The sequence below is a fragment of the Plutella xylostella genome, chromosome Z, assembly GCF_932276165.1.
Source record: "Plutella xylostella chromosome Z, ilPluXylo3.1, whole genome shotgun sequence".
Lineage (NCBI taxonomy): Eukaryota > Metazoa > Arthropoda > Insecta > Lepidoptera > Plutellidae > Plutella > Plutella xylostella.
The window spans coordinates 12,466,485-12,487,582 of record NC_064012.1 but is presented as its reverse complement, the minus strand read 5'-3'; the positions used below and the strand labels follow the sequence as shown (position 1 = coordinate 12,487,582).

Sequence of the window (21,098 nt, the reverse complement as noted above, 5' to 3'; positions counted from 1 at the left end):
TTTACGTAGCCCAAAAACGAAACGGATACAGGTGTTCAATAAGCGTTCAAGCTTATTGAGAAGTGCCTCGGTCAAATCCAAATAACACACATCCGCGTAGTCCAGGATCGGTAGGAGCTGTGAGTTGACTAATGCTAATTTCGTGTGTTGAGGAAGAAAGTTTTTAAGGCGAAGCATGGAGTGGAGAGAAGCGTACACTTTGCGAGACACCTTGTCCAACTGTTGCTCCCAACTCAGGTGTTGATCGATAGTCAGTCCTAGGTCAATAACAGTTGGTGAGTAAGGTACCACACGACCGTCAAATTTAACTGGAGGTACAGTGGTGTAGTCCAGACAGGATAAAAGTCTTGAACTACCTACAATTATGGACTGACACTTTTTGGGGTTGACGGAAATGCCAAAGTTCTGTGACCACCTTAGTATCTCGTCGAGATCACCATTCACCCCAGCAATGCCAGCATCTAATTCGTCAATTTTAACATGGCTGTAAATTTGCAAGTCATCGGCATACAAGTGATAAGAGTAGTGAAGATTAGACGTGACGGAGTTTATAAAAGTAGAAAAAAGCAAAGGAGAGAGAATACCGCCTTGAGGAACACCAGCAGTAAAGTCGGCCCAATCTGATAGAACAGAAGGACCACTGCGAATTGCCTGCTGGCGACCTCGAAGATAAGAAGAGAACCAGCTCTTTGCAGGAGCGGAGATCTTGTGACATTCGAGTGCGGCGGTTATATTCTTATGCGCTATTGAACGTACTTAAATATTGCGGACGGCAACATTAAGCTGGTATTTTCCATTTAGGAATAATTGCTAATCTTGCTAATGGAACTTTTTCATTGCTCGCGTGTGTATTATGCCCGGCCGCGGACCGAATCTACAGAATTGATGGAGTACTTCCATTCCAACCACTCCGCTATTAGTTCGTGTGGCCACTTTGTTAGTCTAAAAAAACAATATTTTAGTAACTTTTGCACGTTACATAAAGGCAGTAATTTTGTTAGCGGTCGTTTCAATTTGTGTAGACTAAACGAATGAACGTAATCGAATCAATATTGTGCCTAGTGCTCGATGTGAGTTTGTTTGACGTGTTATACGCAGACAAGGGATTTCAATTAGTGAATCTGTGACATAATTACGTAGATATAGCAGAACATGCAAAGTCGTGTTCAATAACATTAGTGAGTGAAAACCGATGATATAATCAGTGTTTTGTTAAATTGTAAACAGAAATGGGATATTTTTAAATAATGGTTTTAATAGGCTTAATACGAGTATATTTGAACAATATTGTAATTCAATTAAATGCTATTTAAAACATATCATCGCACGTATCGGTTTAAATACGTATTATTTGATCAGGGGTATTGGGTAAATTGGGTGTATAATGTTTGTACGGCTAAACCCTCTAGTCTTGGAGGAGCCCATATCCTGCATTTGCAGAAAGTAGAAGTATTTGTTATTCAGACAAACATGATATAATATTTTATATACCACTCTTTTTTCCCGGCGGTTTAGAAATCTGCTCTTCCAACCTAGTCAAGAGCCTGTGATTGAAAGCGGCCTAGCCAGATTGATTGATCGATAACTTTTTTTTTAGCTTTTCAATCTGACCAAAGCCCATTGGCCTACATCGGTGGTATCAATATGTTTCTAGTTGGCTTTGTAAAAATAGTTTTGACCTGACCAATGCACTTTTCCAATTAGTGAGTGTTATTCAAGTAAAATATGTAGTTCACGCAGCCACATAGGGTACTCTGCTAATAAAAAACCGGCCAAGTGCGAGTTAGACTCGAATTAACTATGTTTAATAGCACTCGAACATTTTTGCCAGCACGCACAATTCATAGCATATATAATATTTGCATCAACAACTAAGCAGGTAATTTTGATGTTGGTATACATGGCAAATTACTAATGGGTACAATAACAAAGGCTCCGTTTTCTGATTTTTCCCTCAATCTGTAATATTTAACAATACTTGCCAACTTCCATTGTTCTAGGTCGACTAGTAGAAGTGCCTAATTTGTCAAATATCATGAGACTGTTCTAACACACAACACAATACAATCTAAATAACTTATTCTAAACTTAAGAAAAACTTGTAACTCTAGGTACCTAACAATAATCAACAAAAAAACTATGTGTCTTCGCTCCGGAACGCATCCGACGCAAAGGTCCCTAAGGCGCTGGCAGCGTTGCCTCGCTGTACAGACAGAGAGATCCTCTGCATCAGAAACGCTCCAGAATGGATGTCTAGCCCGAAGTCCCTCATGCGACAGCCTAGGCTTTTGATGAATATTTTGCCGTCATGACCCCAGATTCCCGTAGTCTCCAGAGCCAGGGGCACAAAGATGTAATTGTCCATGAGGCCGCTGTAGTGCCTAATTGTAAGTCTGCACTGCGAGTTTTTACACGCGGCGAGTAATCGTGAATTTGTATGGCGCGAGAATTTCGCCACCTAGGTTTCACTACGCGATCGGTGTCGGTTAGGAAAAACCTACACTAACCCCTCAGGAATACTTCGAATCCGGAACAAAACACGTAAATTAAAACTTACACTCGATGTACACATCAAACAAAATTTGATTTATAATATAACCTATTTTGTATTTCTGTGGAATTACCTTTGCTCGTACGCCTGAATCCCTGATAGGATAAAGCCGAGGGGTGAGATTACATTCAGAGCTGGAAAATCATTTGTTCATTTGCAATTAATGCGGACTAATGAGTATTTATTTTGTATATTAATAGGATTATTGATTGAATTTGTGTAATTTTGGTGAACTTTATTGACGAAAAACTAAATAATAAAACATATTAAACAACTTATTACTGGATAAAATTTAAACTAGATAGGCACTAACAAATGAACAAAGCGTATAAAATGTAAGTAAGTAAAGAAACGTAAACAAGCACTATACTGTCTATACTACATTATTAAACTTGTTCTTAGTTGCTAAAAAGTGATAAACTAAATCTATTCTGGTGGGGAGCGGTCGGGTACATGTCTAGTGCAATTGCCTAAAATGGAATGCTCCGAACCGAGAGTCTAGTCCCTTGTCCCTCATTTTCCGTCCTATTTCTCTAACAGAAAGGCTTTCCCCTGCTTTCCCCATGCGGCGGTGGTCTCTATGGCCAGAGGGTCAAAGATGAATGATCATTATAGATTTGAGTATTTCATCGTTTTTCTCTCGCCGCTGATTCCATGCCAGCGCGGCACTGTGGTGGACTCTTAAAGTGTGACTGTGCGAATGTGCACACAGTGTAGCCCGTCCCAACCCTGCCCGTTTACCTCCCTCCCACAAATGCAGCGATGTGCGTGGCAGAAGTTGCAATCCTAAGCGGAGTAGTAGGTAGTAGTAGTTTGCATTAAATAAACTCGTATGTAAAGTCTGTAATAATTATTTATTCTAAAATATAACGCAATTGCGTGATATACTTGTTTACGAGAAACCAACGACAGATGTTCAGCAGACGGCCAGGCGTAGAGGCGAGTTCTCTCTCTAACCTGCCAGCACAACACTCCCCCTCACGAGCCCTATCCTTGAGGTCTAATGGCGTCCAGGCGATAGCGCCTTGGTCAACAGGTCAGCCAGCATCTAAACTTCCGTGAACTGGAGTTCGACATTCGTGTGGAATTAAAAGAGATGTAGTTGTTTAATTACCTTTATTAATCGGGATAGAAATAAAATTAAAGAAATATTGCAAACGTCTTTCAGTCTTTTGTACGTCCTTCCCATCTGCCCACTTAGTCCTCGAGCTTACCAATAAGTTCTTGAATAAGTTTTGCGCAGCCTGGTTGTCGTTATACACGACTATGGGTCCAGCTGGCTTCTCTCCGAAGTCTTCAGATAATTTCATCAAGTGCATAAATTCCTTGATGCCCTCCGTTACGGCAATGAATTCTTCTTCGCATGTAGAGAGAGCGACAGTCTTCTGCTTTCTCGACTCCCAGCTTACTTCAGAACCTTCATTGATGAAAGAGTATCCAGTGTATGTCTTCAGTCCACTACGCACAATGCCCAGTCTGCATCTGCATATCCACATAGTGGTTTTCCCGTCTTGCAAATTTGACTTATTGAACGTATGATGTATGAAAATATTTATATATTTTAAAAGTATATATACCTACATTTGCAATACAAAACAAGATTATGCACACGCACGGATGCACAAAATCTGAACTGCTTGTGTGAAGCGCCACAAACTATGGTGCACCTTACTTCATGCCCCGCGTGTCCCTACACCTGTACGCGGGAAGAGCTCATGACCGCTACCAGCGGTGCAGTATCAGTGGACCAGTTCTGGGCATGTATTATTTAGCGACTTTGTTGGTTTGTCGTCGACACGATAAGAAGAAGAAGAGAAAAGATTATTTCTTTTATCATTTATTATCTCCTTTTTTCTGTCTCTGCTGCAGGGTATACAATGCCTGTATAACGTTATTAACGAGTGAGGTCACACAAGCGCTGGTGATGTCATTACGTGAACTCCAGTTATTCTATAAATATGTAAATTGAACATTTAACGGGCTGGCGCATGATGATATTAAAACGTGTACTTCTTATGTGGTTGTTAAAGTTATGTTTATATAGTTTTAATCTTATTTTTGCTATCTGTTATTTTAGAAAAGGTGGCTCCGATCGGTAATTCGGTGCCGAGAATTGTGCATCAATAATGTTACGTGTACGACAGGCCCGGTTTATAACATTTACGGTCCCTAAACAGGGAATTTCCAACTGTCCACCCATTCCTACTGGGACCGATCACCGGACCCGGTAAGTAAACATTTTGGAACTTTCAGACTGAAAACATAGTTGGCTTATCCATAAACGAGTATCCATGAACTGTAATTATAAATTCATTTAGTATTATCATAAAGTGTGACATACCTGTTCTATGATGTCTCTTTCGGAATCCATAGACTTCCACAGGCGGCCCCCCTTGAGAATTCCTCCCCGTTTTTGTCGAAGAGGCGAGTTTTCCAAGGAGAGACGACCATCGTTTTCTCCGGTGTCACTCTCCTCGCCTAGAAACACATAACCATTATTACTTGCCCTCTTTCTTCAAAATCAATATATGTGAAGTACTGGTGAGTAGTGAAGTAAAGGACTTAATATATCAATGGATTGTGCAGTCCATAAAACGATTTTTATATTGAAACTAAAATTGCACAACATTACAGCTAACTCTAATACGTTATATATTTAAACTTATACGTATAAATTTAAATTGACTCAAAACAGACAATAAACAAAGGACGAGTATGTATACGTACACTTACAAGCAATGAAAAAGTCCCAATAAGAAAAGTAGTACCTAACTAGTACCTAAGTAGTACCAAATTACTCCTAAACGGAAATTTGCAATATTGAAGTACATTTAACAACGCATCACAATATTGCCAACCAAAAACGTAAATATGTATTTAAAACATGTAGGCCATTTAATGTTGGAATTTTGTAAGTGGAACTTTTACATTGCTCGCTGTGAATTTATTACATGAATCTCAACAAATATTTACGAATTCAATATTATGTCCAAAGCAAAAAGAAGAGGAAATAAAAATGAAGGCACATTTAATTTAATTTGTTACCTTCTGATTGAAATCACAACAATAAGCTTTGTAAATAAATGGTTATTTATATTTATTCACCGCTTTCTACCAATAAATTTGTAGAGAACTCAATTTCCCGCCATTTATTTATTTCGATTCTTTATTGTTGATAAATATTTCCGAATATTTAAATTGGATTCTGTTTCGACTTGCGAGGAATGCATTGTAATGGTGAGTGCATATAACAATTATTATTGTATTCACTGAGTAATTTATATTAACAATTTTTTAATAGGTAAATTATAACTAATTAACGTTCAAAAACAAAAATTGTACACAACTTCATTTGTTATTTAATTCTTAGTGTCTATTAAGCAAAACTATTTCCTTATCTTAGTTAATTAAATTGAAAAGCTCTTGGAATTTCTCTCTTTATTATTCTCTTTAAACTAATTGCCTGAGAGGGCGTCAAAGTACCTCCTCAGGATTGTCTTTTATTGAGCTGTTTTCCGGTAATAATTACACAGTGCTGTTAAATATACATGGCATATTGTTTAGTACAGTTTACTAATCAATCATTAAATGATGTCCTTACCAGTAGGTAAAGAATTTGTCTTTGAATCTTTTCGATCTCGAACTATGCCATTTTTTTTAGTTAGTTATTCAGTAGCATAAATACAAGTTTTGGAGTTCAGGTGCCGTCATCATCATCACAGTACATATTTCCCTACATTGTGAGTAGCATCTGCGGCTTGTCAAGCCACTCCACTCTATCTTCTGACACGCTCCCATTCACTTGACGCTCGGTGGCTGCAGCCGAGGCAAAGCCAAGGTCGTTTTAGCGCGACATGAAGTTCAGGGCGACTAAGATACGTAACTTTCATGTAACTGCAGAGTCTGTTATTATAATAGATAATGTTTAATGTTCAGTTGTTTTTCGTGAAAAAATAACAGAAATGCACTTACAACCCCAAGCATTCGAAAACTTGAAATAGTCCTACGAAAAAAGTTATCATTATCACTTTTTATGTGACATAAATGCTTTTGCGAAACTTTTGGTACACTTTCTATAATAAATAGATATATACAAATACATAAATATTATTTTAAAATTCTTAATAAAACTCTTACTTGTAACTGGAGCAAGCTGTGGTTCAACATGATGGTCTTCTATGCACATTTCAGGCGAAATATCTGAAACAAACAATAAAAATTAAACAAACTAACAATAAACATTAATTTTGCAAAAGTGGTATAGTAAGCCGGAAGGGGGTGACTCAGGGCCTCATTCTGTAAAACTTTTGATACCCCTGAGTCATCTGTAAGTAACCTTTTGGGTTACTGTACCCTTTTAACAGCCTGGGGCCCAAACGCGAAGTCAAAACGAAGTAACATTAACGAAGTAATTATTGTCAAATACAATAATTTGATTTTTTTTTAAAACATACTTAAATACATACATACTAATTGAGAACCTATTCCTTTTTTAGAAGTCGGTTAAAAATCGTTGACAAAACAAATTCGCAATAGATGGCCTGTAACTATTTGTCTTTTAAAACGTCTACATGGGTTCCGCTCATCTCGCATAATCTTTATTGACCAAAACTCATGTCGCATAACTCGTATGGTCTAAACTTTTTTGGCCGAACCATCACTTTGCCAAGACTTATGTGGCATAAGGCTCGTTTCGTCTAAAACTCTTTAGGCACAATCTTTAAACACCTAAGTTTCGTTTGCTCAAATTTATGTTCGTCTATACCTATGTATAATCTTGTTTCTCCTAATGTTATCTTAATAAATAATATATTAAGTATGTAGTAAATGTACAAATTGTGGTATTTTTCTCCTACATCCCGAAAATCACGATATTGTATGATCAAAAAATCGAAAGTTAACGACCAATATAATTATTACAAACCCCATGAGATCGAAACCTAAAAATAGGTGCGACGACGAGCAAAGCGAGGAGGAGCGTGTTAGGTGCACATGTTCATCAAAACCAAAGCGGAGCGCAGCGGAGCGTTTTCCAAACAGCGGAAACAATACAAGGCACCAGTTTGCGCTATGTAGGGAGACGCTCCGTCAAAGTTAAAGCCAAACGAATATTATTACTTTGTATAAACCTATGCCATAGCATTATTAGGCTATTCAAGATTTGGCCATACCATTATTAGGCTAAACAATGTTATGCGAAATAACTTTTTACAAAATGAGATTTATGCCATACGATTTTCGGCGTAACGAGACTTTGACCAAACGTTACTATGCAATACGAGATTAGGCAAATAAATCTTATGCCAAAAAAGGTAGAACCCGTCTACATATCTGAAACAAAAACCTACTGTATAGCAAAAAATGTCCTTCTCCAAGCGTATACTATTTACTTCTTAGATTAACAATAAACGAATGCAGACAGTTATTTGCTTTATTTTTGTATGTGACACACCATTACTAGAAGTGACCTACTTGTCACAAGATCCAGTGTAGAGCACGTGTTTGATTATTATCAGTCTCACAGCCGCGTGGATCGGTTTTACGGGTATTACCAACTAAGCACGCCGAGTGTCTGCGCATATATTAGAATCCTAACGAACGCATTTACATACGTGATAATCCTGTTGTTTCAGAGCTTTCCGGTATAAAAGATAGATAACTTTTCGACTACTCTCTATGAAAAGTCGCGGCTTTGCATATTATTAGGGGGGACAGATTGGTGGTAACCGAACACGTTTACTGTTTCTCTATGCGATTTGGGAACTCTCCCTTTTAAATCATACATTAGCTTTCTCCGCAAGATTCATCCATGGTCCCCTGGCCAAAAATGCATGTTTTTATTATTGCACGTGCTTGTCTAAAATGTGCTTTTTTATAGAGCGGTACGTAAAATCTGCTTTCTTTTTAATAAATTATAATTTTCCCGGTTCTTGTTCTAAGCCTGATTATTAAAAAAATGTTATCATAAAAATGCGAAAAAGGAGTACCTAAATTACGTGATTCCGTTGAAACAAATGTGTGTAAGTATCTAATAAACATGTAAACCAGTAGAAATTACCCATTTTTACAGTGTTGAAGTAGAAAATTTGTAAAAACTAAATCTGTAAACATGGGACGAAAGGCTCTAGGGTTAGTGGACGCTGGCTAATAGCTGTTTGTTGAATGAAGCATTTGCAAAACAAGTATTTTCCTTCTGGGAAATGCTTAAAACCATCAAACGAAGCTCTGGTTGGACAGCACAAACATTGTTTGAATAATCCTTCACTGGAATAAAGGAGATCAGGCAGAAATGTTTCGAATGGTCCGTTGCACAAATAACGAAGAGACGGTCGTCCGAAAGCTCATTTAATACCTTTTAGTGCATTGTTACTAAGCTGGTTAGATCAGATTATAATTATCATGTTTTGCACAGAGACTAACCCATTAACTAATACATTGAAATAGACGAGATAATTTTGTTTTATTTTAATAAATACACTGTGTGATTAATACTTATCTTTTTGTGTCGTGAATGTTTAGTAATCGTGTGTTTCCGATAAGTAAACTTTAAACATATTGATAGTTTTAGATATTGATAGATAGGTTATGGTTCCGGATCCAAGTGGCCAAACGAAATGCTTATAGATTCGTTATATCTGCCTGTCCGGCCTAGATAATACTATGGCATATGTGTTAAATGTCTAGACATCACTCTGAAATTGACATAAGATCAGTCATGGTTAGAAGACCATTTACAGAAAGTAAAATCTGTTATACATAATATCGAGTAAATGACTAAATTTTTATTATAGGACCAATCCACCGGTGAACTATTTTGTGGTGTCAGTCATGGACCTAACTTTTGGATGCTCAACTCCTGCGCAGTTAACTAACTGATTTCAGAGATTATGATAAATTATCAACAAGCGAGTCCACAGAAGGAGCCTAACCCTGGGTATTTGAAGAGGGTCAACTTTTCTGACTGATTCTCTAGTGTTTGTCACAGACACGCTATAAAGACCAACTATGACCGATCATGATCATGTACAATGTTCATTGTCTGCATCCGACTTATATTCTCCTCTCACTATTACTCCAAATAATCGTACATTTCATCCCAGTGGGTCAATAAACGTTAACAGTTCAACAATCGCTAAAGTCCTTGAGGATTAAAACAGGTAACAATTATTCATTCACAAACTAACGGGGCATGAAATTCCACGTATAGTAATCTATTAATAAACTGCATGGGAGAAGGCTAACGCGTACATAGTGGTTGTAGCGTAGATTGTAAAGAGTCCACGTGGCGGGGAGTGGAGTGAGGTAAATCGATGCATTGTATTCTATCGGCCTTACTACGACGGCTACGCTAGCCGGCCGGCAGACGACTGCTATTTTTAGTTACCTGCAGCTATACATGTTTTGATTGAAGATATCGCAAACTCGTAGCGCTTTTATTGTTTAGGAAATTTATTTTTTAAATATGCTTTCTTGGTTTCTGGTGTGTCATTGAGATTACTGTTCTTATAGCGACTTGCACCAAAATCTTTAATCTTGATTTAGTGTTAAATCTCGATTTAAGCCATAAATTAGTATGGATTCACGTTTCTAATTTCGAAGGGAAAGTTTGGCTTGCACCAAACATTTAAATGCAATTTAATCAATTGCTGTCTTTATCTTGCTTTGACAGTATTATGCCAGAGCAAGAGAGCAATAGATTTAATTTTGATTAACTTTTTGGTGCAAGTCACAAAATTTTAAAATTATATTTAAGATGTTGGTGCAAGTTTGCCTTAAGATCTTTCCAACATTTTTTTATGGCATCAGATCTTCCGTTACGGTTAGTGATGTTCCGGATATAGTTACGTATTTGTTTACACGTGGGTGTGACAAGTACATTTACTACATAGATAACTTGACCTTGGTTGGGTTCAAAGCTCAATTTTGTTTCAGACGGGTGGATAAACTCAGAAGAACCTAGCTAGACAAAGGTCGTCAGTTCTTAAAACTAAAAATAAAACGTATATGTATGTTTATAGTGAGATCACGTTGGTAGGATTATCGTCGTTACTTTAAATTACATACACAAAACACTCAGGCCTTGCTCACTTGCTATCGAAAATGCCAAGAGTTGAAAGCAAGACACCATCCATAATAGAATGGATGCCTAAAAGCAGTCAATCTAGGTTAGGTAAAGCTGCCCCTAGGTGCAATTTGGTTCGGAATATTCCTTGAGCTAAACCTATCAATATCTTAGACAGGTGCAAACTGCTACTTTTAGTATCGGGAGAACAGCTAAATCGGTGAGGACGATTATTGAATGTGAAACATAAATCCATCTATTTTAATTTATCTTGCACGGTATCAAAAATTATATTAGAATCTGTCTAGCCGTCTCAATTTAATCAAATGGCCATAATTTTCAGCTGGGTGCCTAATATTAGCAATTCTATGTTGCGTGGTTGCGAACATAAAGTATATCTTACATGAGAATACGAGTAACCCAATGATGGGTTAAAGTCTATAACCTTAGAAAAAACTAGAATAACCATAGTATAGCAAGGTTGCCACACATATTCCACTCACGAGTAATGAAAAAGTTTTGAGTGACAATAGCACCAAATTACTGCTAAACAGAAAAAACTAGCTTAATGACGCCGTGTTTGCAATATTGAAGTAAGTACATTTAACAGCGCATCAGAATATTATACGAACTAAAAAAGGTTAATATTTTGATCAAATGCTAAATTAAATGTTTAAACAATTTTGGTAATTTGGTGCCAACACTATGTAAATGAAACATTTTGATTGTACGTGAGTCTATTAATTCATTCCGCCAGCAGTGTCTATTCGGCATTTTCGTTCATCTACAGAATCGGCAATCTGCTCGGGTCACCCTTTTTGGCTAAAAACTGTAGTGAACTGACCGTCAATAGGTGTTTCACCCTTTTCGGTAAAAAAAACGTAGTAAACTGACCGTCAGTGGGCGTGGTCTGCTGGCTGGAGTTGGTCCGGGGCCGCTCCTCTCCCGCCGCGATGTGCTTGCCGCTGCGCCGCGCCACCGGCCGCAGCTCCTTGTCCACGTCGCTCGAGTCTTCCTCCTCGTAGTTGTACTCGATGTCTGGAGACAAACCAACATTGTCATCAAGGGGAAATGGGAGACAAAGAGTCATCGTCATCAAGGGTGAGGGCTTGTACACAAAACTGCGAAGCGACGTCACATCGCAAAAAACTTAAGCTTAAATTTCTCCATAGTCGGTTAGATCGTAACCAGGGAAGGGATGATCAATTATGCGTCATCTCCATATTCAATTTTGACAGATGTGTCCAAAATCACGCAATAATCCCTGGTTATGCTGTAAGCGAAATTGGCACTTAACCTCAAGCGTTGGCCCTGAAAAACTGTCAAAACATTGGCAGATTTTTGCGATGCGACGTCGCAACGCAGTTTTGTGTACAAGCCCTCAATGGTAATAAGGGTCAATTCAGACGTACCACAACCACACCACAGCCACAACCACACCACAACCACGCGATGTGGTCGGGCGTATATTTTGTATTGACAATGAATAATCCAATTCACACGTGCGACATTTTGCCGTTGTTATCGACCACCTGTGTAATACGACCACATCGCAACCACATCGCAACCACATCGCAACCACAACGCAACCACATCGCAACGGCAACGCCGCCACGCGGCGGCGGCACCGCGGCAACCTGTTTTCCGTATTAACTGCACTCGACGACGTGGTTACCACATCGCAATGACAGCGACAACGCAACCACATCGACATTTTGTCGCTGCCACAACGCAACTGCAAAAAGCCGCTGTCACACAATTCACACGTAACCACAGCTTGACCACATTTTGTCGCTGCGACGTGGTGTGGTTGTGGTACGTGTGAATTGACGCTAAGAGACAAAGCGTCACCGTCATCAAGGGTACTAGGAGATATTGACAGTTTGGATTTGGATGGATTCCAACTCTCATAGGATAGTGCGTTCCATATTCAACGTGTGCAAATTTGATTTCGGGAGTCAGAAAAACTTTAACCAAATTTATTCGAGATGGCTAGACTGGTGGGATGAGATATGTGGTGATCTTTGTTATATCTTACATTCAGTCGCATCGGCTCTATTCACAAACAAAAAAATATATACGCCCTGCGAAATGCGAATGTTATACGAAACTTTTCAGTACTCAGGGGGTCACTTGCCAAAGGAAGAAAAGATGTAAGTTCTGCAATAAAAAGTTGGTAAATCAATAAAAAAGAGGTTCTCGAAATCTCTCGAATAACTTAAACTTTTTGTTTGTTTATGGATCAATCATGAATCATGAATTATGACGGAGACACGGTCAACGAGTGTCTGCCTATTGTATCGTAGCGTGGTTTATCCGTAGCTAGCTTCGTAGCACGCTACGAAGCTACAAAAGTGCTACGAGGCTATAAGATTGCATGATAAAATAAAAGCCAAGTCACATGCTGGCTTCCACTGCACTATTATTAGGTTTTCAAATTAAGTGTTTTTATTACCATGACTTGTAAACCCTTTTTTAAAAAGGCAAAGGTTCATAGTTCCCAGAAATTTTTGATAGCCAAACCAGGAGGCAAGGCAGTTAAAAGTGTGAAGTTTTACGTTTTGCTTTATCCCAGTGGATTAATTATCATCCTTAACAGACATTAAATTCAGAGATTTCGAATACTTATCTTTTAGATAAATAATTAAATAGGAGTAGGTGTTTTATCTGGCATCTTGGGCAATTTAGCTTTTCCCGAGAATTTGTTATCAGCATTCTAATGATCTTGCTCAATTCAAGCTGGTGTTATAGGTAATTTCTGTATTTATTTGTCAATTTAATTAAGGTTTGTAGATGTAAACGTAAATACTTACTGAAATTCCCGCTAAAGAATAATTTCTGAACACTTTAATTTAATCCTTCTTTTAAGTTGTATTTATACAGTTGTTTTATATTATTTATCAGGTCTAATTTACGATCGGACATAAATTTTGCTTACTGTAATAATTCAATTGTAATACGGACGGTTGTGGAGCCTAAAACTATTCTATTATTTTGTTTATAAACGCGAACATAACTTAGTTACGCTTTCAGTTTCAGTGTTTGTAACAATGATTTCAGAGAAGACACTCATTGGTTTTCGTTTTCTTATATCCCAATTATAAACGGCCAGATCGGGATATCCTAAATCAAATATACGTGTATAAGGTCAGGTGGCGTAAGGGTAGCATATAAATAATAACAGTGGAAGAGAAACTAGAGATACGAACCAACAAACTACTCAGGTTAAATTGGATCTCTGATTTCACTTATTCTCACTACGACGACAATGTACGAAGACCGTTGATGGCACAGTGTTATAGTAACTCTGAATTAGTTCTAAGGGTCCCGGATTCGACCGCCGGCTATGCCAGATATTTTTTACACAGGCTATTTGTATGTATGCCCGTCTGAAAAGGTAGTGTTTGCGAAAAAAGCTAACTAGTATGATATAAATTATGACTACTTACTTCATTCGAAATATAAGGGAAAAGGTAAAATTTAAGCTTGATGGCAGTAGTGACTACTAGTGACCAACAGAGTTAAGCCTACACGAGAGCAAGAATTACTTACTGTTAAATTAATATTATATCTCAGTTTGACCTTGTAAAATATAATAAAATAATAAACTTGTGAAATTAATGTGAAAGCGAGATTATATTTTAAATGTCCAATTTAAGTAACAAAAAATCTAAGAAGAGTTCAATAAATAAGGGAAGGTTATTGTTTGTGATATTACAAGTACTACTTTTTTTCATTTCGACTGAAACGCTGATACGTCCCGATAGCCTTTAACATAGAACTGCGAAATACCGTCGCCGTCGCTGTCTCTGACTATTGTGGCGTGAATTTGAGTAGGGTCTGCTTTACCTGTCCTCGACATAAATAATATGCTGCGCCACTTTCTGTGCGTAGTTTCTGTGTTTGTGTATACTAAAAACTAATTGAAAGCGTTAATTTATTTTAAAGTATAATGATAAAGCTTATATCATAAGCCAAAGTTTTTTTGTGTCAAAGGACGAATAAAAATATAGAAGATAAATACTCACCAACAATAATAATGAGTAGGTATAGATCGGTCACTCAATTCAATGAACTACTGGTCATAAACCTATTTTCTTTTTTGGCCGTCGCCCTGAAAGCAAAGTAGGGTTCGAGGCTATCCGACACCTTTAGCAGATCATGTGTACAATACAATCTAGTTGAAGGGAGGCCATCACATTACCGGGTGTTGTATCTCCACTCAAGAGCCCAAGCGACCATTTTATTTTATCACAAGGGTTATTCTTTGTCCTTTGAGACGCAATTTAGTTTAAATGCGAAACAGTAAAATTCGCAATTAGCGCCTGGAGGCGGCCGTTTAGAGGATTGAGTGTTGAGTGAGCAAATAAAGTGAAAGTTTTACTTTGTAATTACCGAGTTTTTAAGGTACGGTTTTAAATAAGATTTTAATGACTTTTGGCAGATGATGACGTGTAGAAATGGTCTGGTAGATGTGCAGAGCCGCGAGCACAGTACCCGTATCATGAAAATTCGAGCTAACGAATAGAATCGAATGCGAGTGCGACTATTGTCAACTTGACAGCACTTTCGAACACTTTTTACCTTTCGAATGAGTTTCGAAAAGAATGACCACAGAGTACATAATATTATTCTGACAATGACCTATGGAATGATAGCTGTCAAACTTTCGCAAATCTATACACCGCCATTTTGTTGTTGACAGGTTGACAGCACTTTCGAATAGACTATCGAATAGAATATGCTGCGGTTTTTCGTGATACGGGTACAGGATTCGATACTATTATCGAATCTACACAAACTTATGGGTTAAATGCCACTTTTTGAACTAACAAATTTGCCTTTCATTTTGACAGTGACATTTGAGGATACGCAACGTAAACGGAGGTTTCGAATCCTGTGCTCGCGGCTCTGATCTAATGACGGATTTATCATTTTACATAATAATGGTAAGTACATACTTACCTATCAGGATTATTTGCGTACTTAGAAAACCATTCAACCATTTATTATTTATTTATCCTATAGCCCAGACCTCCAGCTACCTACATAGGGAAAGTTTCATATTGTTGATGATTGTATAGGTTTTTCTATAAAAACTCATTTGTTCAACTGGTTCATTATACAATGCATCACTTGCGGCACGTTTTAACTTTACTTTAACTCGGTCAAAGTCAAAAGTTGGATTGCATTATGTTATTTGTAGCAAGTTTGAAACGAGCCGACCACGGCGGCTCGGCTGGCCTTCGTCCGTTTGTTTTGTTAAACGTTAAACTAGTGAGGACAATCGGACTGTCAGCTCATCCTGCTTTGTGAAAGTGTAGGATGAATGTTGGCAAAATAGGTTAATAGGTAACACTGTAAATACTTTCTTAACAAGGCTGAAAATAACTTTGATATAAATAACGCTAACGTATCGTATCTTATAAAAGCTAATTTCTGCATGTAATTTATGACAAATCAACACTTTCATAGACTAATATTGTTTAACTCTTTGTCCACCCCAGCTACGTAGAAAATGAAATGATGGATTTGAACATCACAAGAGCACATCTGTGTGAGCGCTGTAAAATTAGATTTTCGGAACAATTCACAATTAATTAAGAATGTACATACTAATTGAACGAAACCTTGAATTGCAATGGAGAAAATTTATGAATATGTAAAGGCATGGTATATATTTCGTACCCAGCTGGAATTTAACACTTGTTTAGATTAAAATATCCCGTTCCCTAAGCAATATTTCCCGATAAATCCTGAGACACTAAATTGAAATGTCAATGTTACGAATTACGATACGAACACTATTTGGTATCTGTTGCGAGCGAAGATACCAAGGGCCCTGTCGCGTCGCACAGCTGGAGTGTTGAAAGCAATTCGAATATAACTACTCAGATGTGTGTCTGTGAAGTCACATTGAAACGTTGCATTCAGCACATCGTGTCTAGAATTGATTGGGCCTAATTTCAAAAGGATTATATGTGTGTGTGTGTGTGTGTGTGTGTGTGTGAGTGTGTGATTCATATCTCGCGTATATATGAATATATAATCGTATTCTATTCATATTTAGATTTGCATTACCATAATAATTATATCATTACCAGTCGTATTAATACCGAGCAGTGGTACTTAATAGTTTACTAACATTTGATAGCTTTTTAACCAGCATTTTGGCAGCAATAGGAAAGAAGTTGTAGAGATTAGAGGTTCCAGATTCCGGAATTAACAATAAAATCATGTTTAATTGTAATGCTTGACTGCAAGTACAGCATTTTTTTAAATAAAATAGTGGCAAAAAATAACTGAATATTATAGAGATTAATAGACTGCAAAAACCTTTCTATAGCAATAATTTAATGACATAGTAGAATACGACTTCTACATATTGGGTACAATATTGACAAAACACGGAGTCTTTGTTCGGAAATTCATCAATTTTGACGACTGTATAACGCTAGCCTAATGCATATTGGTCACTTTGATCCTTTGTAGATTGGATATTTTGTCGATGTCATACAATTTAATTATTTGTTGATAAATGTATATGCACAATTTGATAATAAATATCATATCGTGCATGAATACGGTGAGTTGCGATACGAAATACCAAACCAAAGCGAAATAATTATCTAGGTATTATATCGAACTGCTTTAAAACCGTGCACCTACAGTGAAGTATGTTTTCAAATCGACCTCTGCGCCACCGAAATGTTATTGAAATTATTATGTATGATGGGGATAAAATTGGATGTGCCCGTAAAATGGCAATAGGCCCGCCACCTATTACATTGGGACTAACAGAACACTCTGGCGAAAAGTGGGTGCAGCAATGCACCTCTGCCTACCCCGCAAGGAAGTACATTAGTACAAGGCGTGAGTGTGTGTGTGAATAAAATTCGGTAATTTTGATTACTCACCGCGAGGAGGTTATTAAATTATTGGTTGTGTGATAGGAACATTAATGTGTGTGTTGCTACGTTAAAAAAAACAACAATCAAAATTACAAGTTTTTGTTAATTTATCCTGAACTTTCAGGTGAGGTCATCGGCCCCAGCAACACACGTCAATTATTTCAGCAACATTCCGTGAAACATTTATTTTTCGATATTCCTTTAAAAAAACGTAGGCATCTGGTTTTCAGACCAATAAAATTTGAACGGCTTAATTCAGATTTTAACGAACAGACACAAGTTTAAATTCAGAGAACCACATTTGTTTTTACAAAAAAAATAGATGAGTTACCATGTGTTGGTTTTTTTTCTTCTGAAGATTAAAAAAACAAATTTCCAACAGTTTTACAACAAAAGATTTTTAGAATGTCGCATTAGCAATGAGGTACCCCTTTTTGGATTAGGTACTATACCTACCTACCAATTTACCAACCCCCTGTATGACTTCAGGCTATTTTCAGTTACAATGGGTGCCAACACTGGCAACTGCCAACCGAAGACCATTTAACTAAGCCTTCACTGACTGTCGGTCTGTCAGCGGGCCGTATTTCATTAACCGTAATAGAATGACATTTGCATTTTTAGGGTACCTACTTACAAGGTTTTCTTTGCTTTATTAATGCAGTTACGAGCAATTAAAAAGTTCCACTTACAAAATGACGCCGATTTTTTAAAACATTTGATTAAAAAATTGAACACAATATTTATGTTTAAATTGTTAATATTCTATTGTGCTGTTAAATGTACTCCAATATTGCAGACGGCGTCATTAAGCTAGCCTTTTCTGTTTAGTAATAATGTGGTGGTATTGTCACTGCAACTTTTCCATGGCTTGTGAGTGTAGTTGGGAGAAAATTTAAGATACTTATCTACAAACAACGTGTTTAGTGATTACGCTCAAAATAAATTCATTCTGATTTCTTTCTGTTATATTTTCTATGCAAGCCCTGAAATGTTTAATTGGTTTAAGTAGGAATGAAATGTTTAGGGTAAGTAAATTATATATTCATTATTCAAAATAAGTTGTTTTTTTATAATTGGATAACAATTATAATTTCGATATTTAAATGACATATTCCTTAATACGTTGTATTTTCTCTTCGAAAATTACAGCTGCTGTATTTGTAGTGTTTTTGATTTACGTATAGCTTACAACTGAATCATTAAAGAAAAATCCTTACCAGAAACTACGTACAAACTACTACAAACTAAAATATGTATGCTGTGTGACCCCCAGTCGTCATTGCTAAATACTGGTTAATTAATTAAAAGTAATTAAGAGGCCGTCGCTCGCAATAACCAACACTGTTTATCTAGTGAATAATGGAGGACATGCTACAGGCCGAGGCCATCAGCTGATTACTACGACAATTCTCAAACAAAAAGTTTCGCGAGCTACATGTAGGTATCGTATCACACGACCAGTAGGTACTTCGCCAAGCATAACATTCGCATCAACATAGTATGTCAGGAACAATGGGGGAGCATCTGTAGGCGCGAGACGGAGCATGAATAGAGCCGAGACAATGGGCTTGTGTGCGTGCCGGATCAGCTGAGACAAGGGGAGACTCACCGAGCGGCTGGTGCAGCGCGGCGTGCGCGTCGCAGTCGGCGCAGATGGTGGACCGCAGCATGCGCTCGCGCTGCAGGCGGCGCAGCAGCTGCAGGTGCTGCGGCGTGAACACCGTGCCCGAGCGCTCGCCCACCAGCACCACGTCGCCCGCCTCCCACCACGCCTGCTCCCGCAGCGTGCCGTCGCGGTTGAACAGGCCCAGGTCCTTGTACCCCTCCGGCGGGCTGAGCGCGCCCGCGTCCGCCTCCTGGTGGCACGCGCCGCAGCCGCCGCACTCCTCGCCCTCGCCCTCGTCGGAGTAGCCGCACTCATCACGCACCACGATGATGTAGTCCGCCTCGAAGAACTCATTAGCGCTCTCGTCGAACACGACTCTGTGCTTTTTAGACTTGTTCCCCTTTTGTTTAAGTGATGACTTTAAGTTATCGTGATCTTTGTTGTGTCGCGAGTCGCGAGTGGCGCGGTCGCCGCGCATGGTCGCGGCTGGCGCGGCTGACGGCGGCGCGAGCGGGGCCCGAGTGCCGCGAGCTAGCGCGGCGGCGGCGGCGGCGGCGGGCGGCCCCGCGTGCTATCGATCGCCTGCTGCGAGCAGTCTCGGAGTCGCCGTCGTTTCTTATCCACCCTACGACCTTCATCACTTCCAATCAACAACCCCGAACCTCCCGGTCCACAGCGGACAACGTGCTCTGGTCAGCTACGTGCGAACTACCCGATGTATTTTTAGATATTAGCACACATTCATTTAATATTTATGAATAAGGAAACAATTTTGTGTTTGTATTTAGACGGCCCATTCACCATTTCCGAATATGAAAGGGTGATTTTCGTAAAATATTTATTTCATGATGTCCATCCCCACACCCACGCGATCGTAAGTTTGAAGCAACAAAATGGCTCGATTTTCTCGTTACTATAATACTACTACGACCCACGCTACCCACACTACGTTTTTTATTCCAACTTTTAATAAACATAAAACCATACAAGGTTTTCTTGTGTGGGTGTTGTTAATAAACAATGTGTTTTCTACGGTCAATAGCAACGGTAAATGCGGGAATAAGTTCAAGGGTATTTTACACTAATGAACAAACAAGTACACATGAGTAAGAGCGGCGAGCGCGTATACAATGTGTAACTTGTCTAGCAACATGAAAAAGTGACTCAGTGGAGTCTAGACTTCAAGTTTGTAATTAAGACGTACACTTTTAATGACTTATCACTAGATTTTTATGTTATACTATGCATACTGCAGTACTTACACTTTAACTAGGTATTAACAATTAATTCTGAAATCAAAATAATCTCGGCAATTCCCGCATTCAGCGTCCAATCGATAACATGTTCGGCCTGACTGTGTGCCGATTTTTTTATCTAATTGTGGTCTGAAATGTCTGATTATGTATGATGATACAATGCAACCGTCATTTTGTGTAGTATTACCCCCTTATTCATAGAAAAGTTACAAAACGTTTTAACTAATAAACTGTTTTGTCCCTCTCCAACAAAGAACAATTTGTTCTTTGACAGAGAGGGACAAAACAGTTTATTAGTTAAAACGTTTTGTAACTTTTCTATGAATAAGGGGGTTAATTTATATCGTAACTATTCGTAACTCGTAAATGTATCTCGGAGCTACATGACCAGCCATAAAAGCCTCAATGTTACTATAATTAGTAAAATTTTAAATGAGTCTATCTTTAGGTACAGTCCAACTATGAAAATAAAGAGTGCCATTTTGCAAAGACTTTTCATCATTGTCAGTTATTTACTTACTTACAATTAAAAAAAGGAAATACCGATTGAGAGAAATATTTTTGCCGCCATTTGTACATTTTGTTAAATTAAGTTTGATCTGTAATGTGTTATTCTTTTTGGTGTGCAAATAAAGAATATGTTATAATAATTATTTTTAACACATTGAATGCCGACTACGCAATATTGCGTAGTACGTACCATGTGGTA

The 21,098-nt window shown here is 38.1% G+C and overlaps 1 protein-coding gene across 2 annotated transcripts in view; it reads right to left on the bottom strand.

The window, feature by feature from the left end:
- The window catches only part of LOC105380641, a 100,748-nt gene extending 81,080 nt beyond the window's left edge, over positions 1 to 19,668 (bottom strand). The window contains exons 1-4 of one of the 2 annotated variants that reach the window (XM_038121844.2): positions 19,137 to 19,668; positions 11,508 to 11,651; positions 6,689 to 6,751; positions 4,893 to 5,029 (exon numbers count right to left, since the gene is read on the bottom strand). In XM_038121844.2, coding sequence (XP_037977772.2) covers positions 4,893 to 5,029; positions 6,689 to 6,751; positions 11,508 to 11,651; positions 19,137 to 19,611 — 819 coding nt within the window. In that variant the 5' untranslated portion in view covers positions 19,612 to 19,668. The remainder of the gene's footprint in view (positions 1 to 4,892; positions 5,030 to 6,688; positions 6,752 to 11,507; positions 11,652 to 19,136) is intronic. The other variant, XM_038121843.2, reaches the window with a different exon arrangement.
- Positions 19,669 to 21,098: the final 1,430 nt, after the last annotated feature.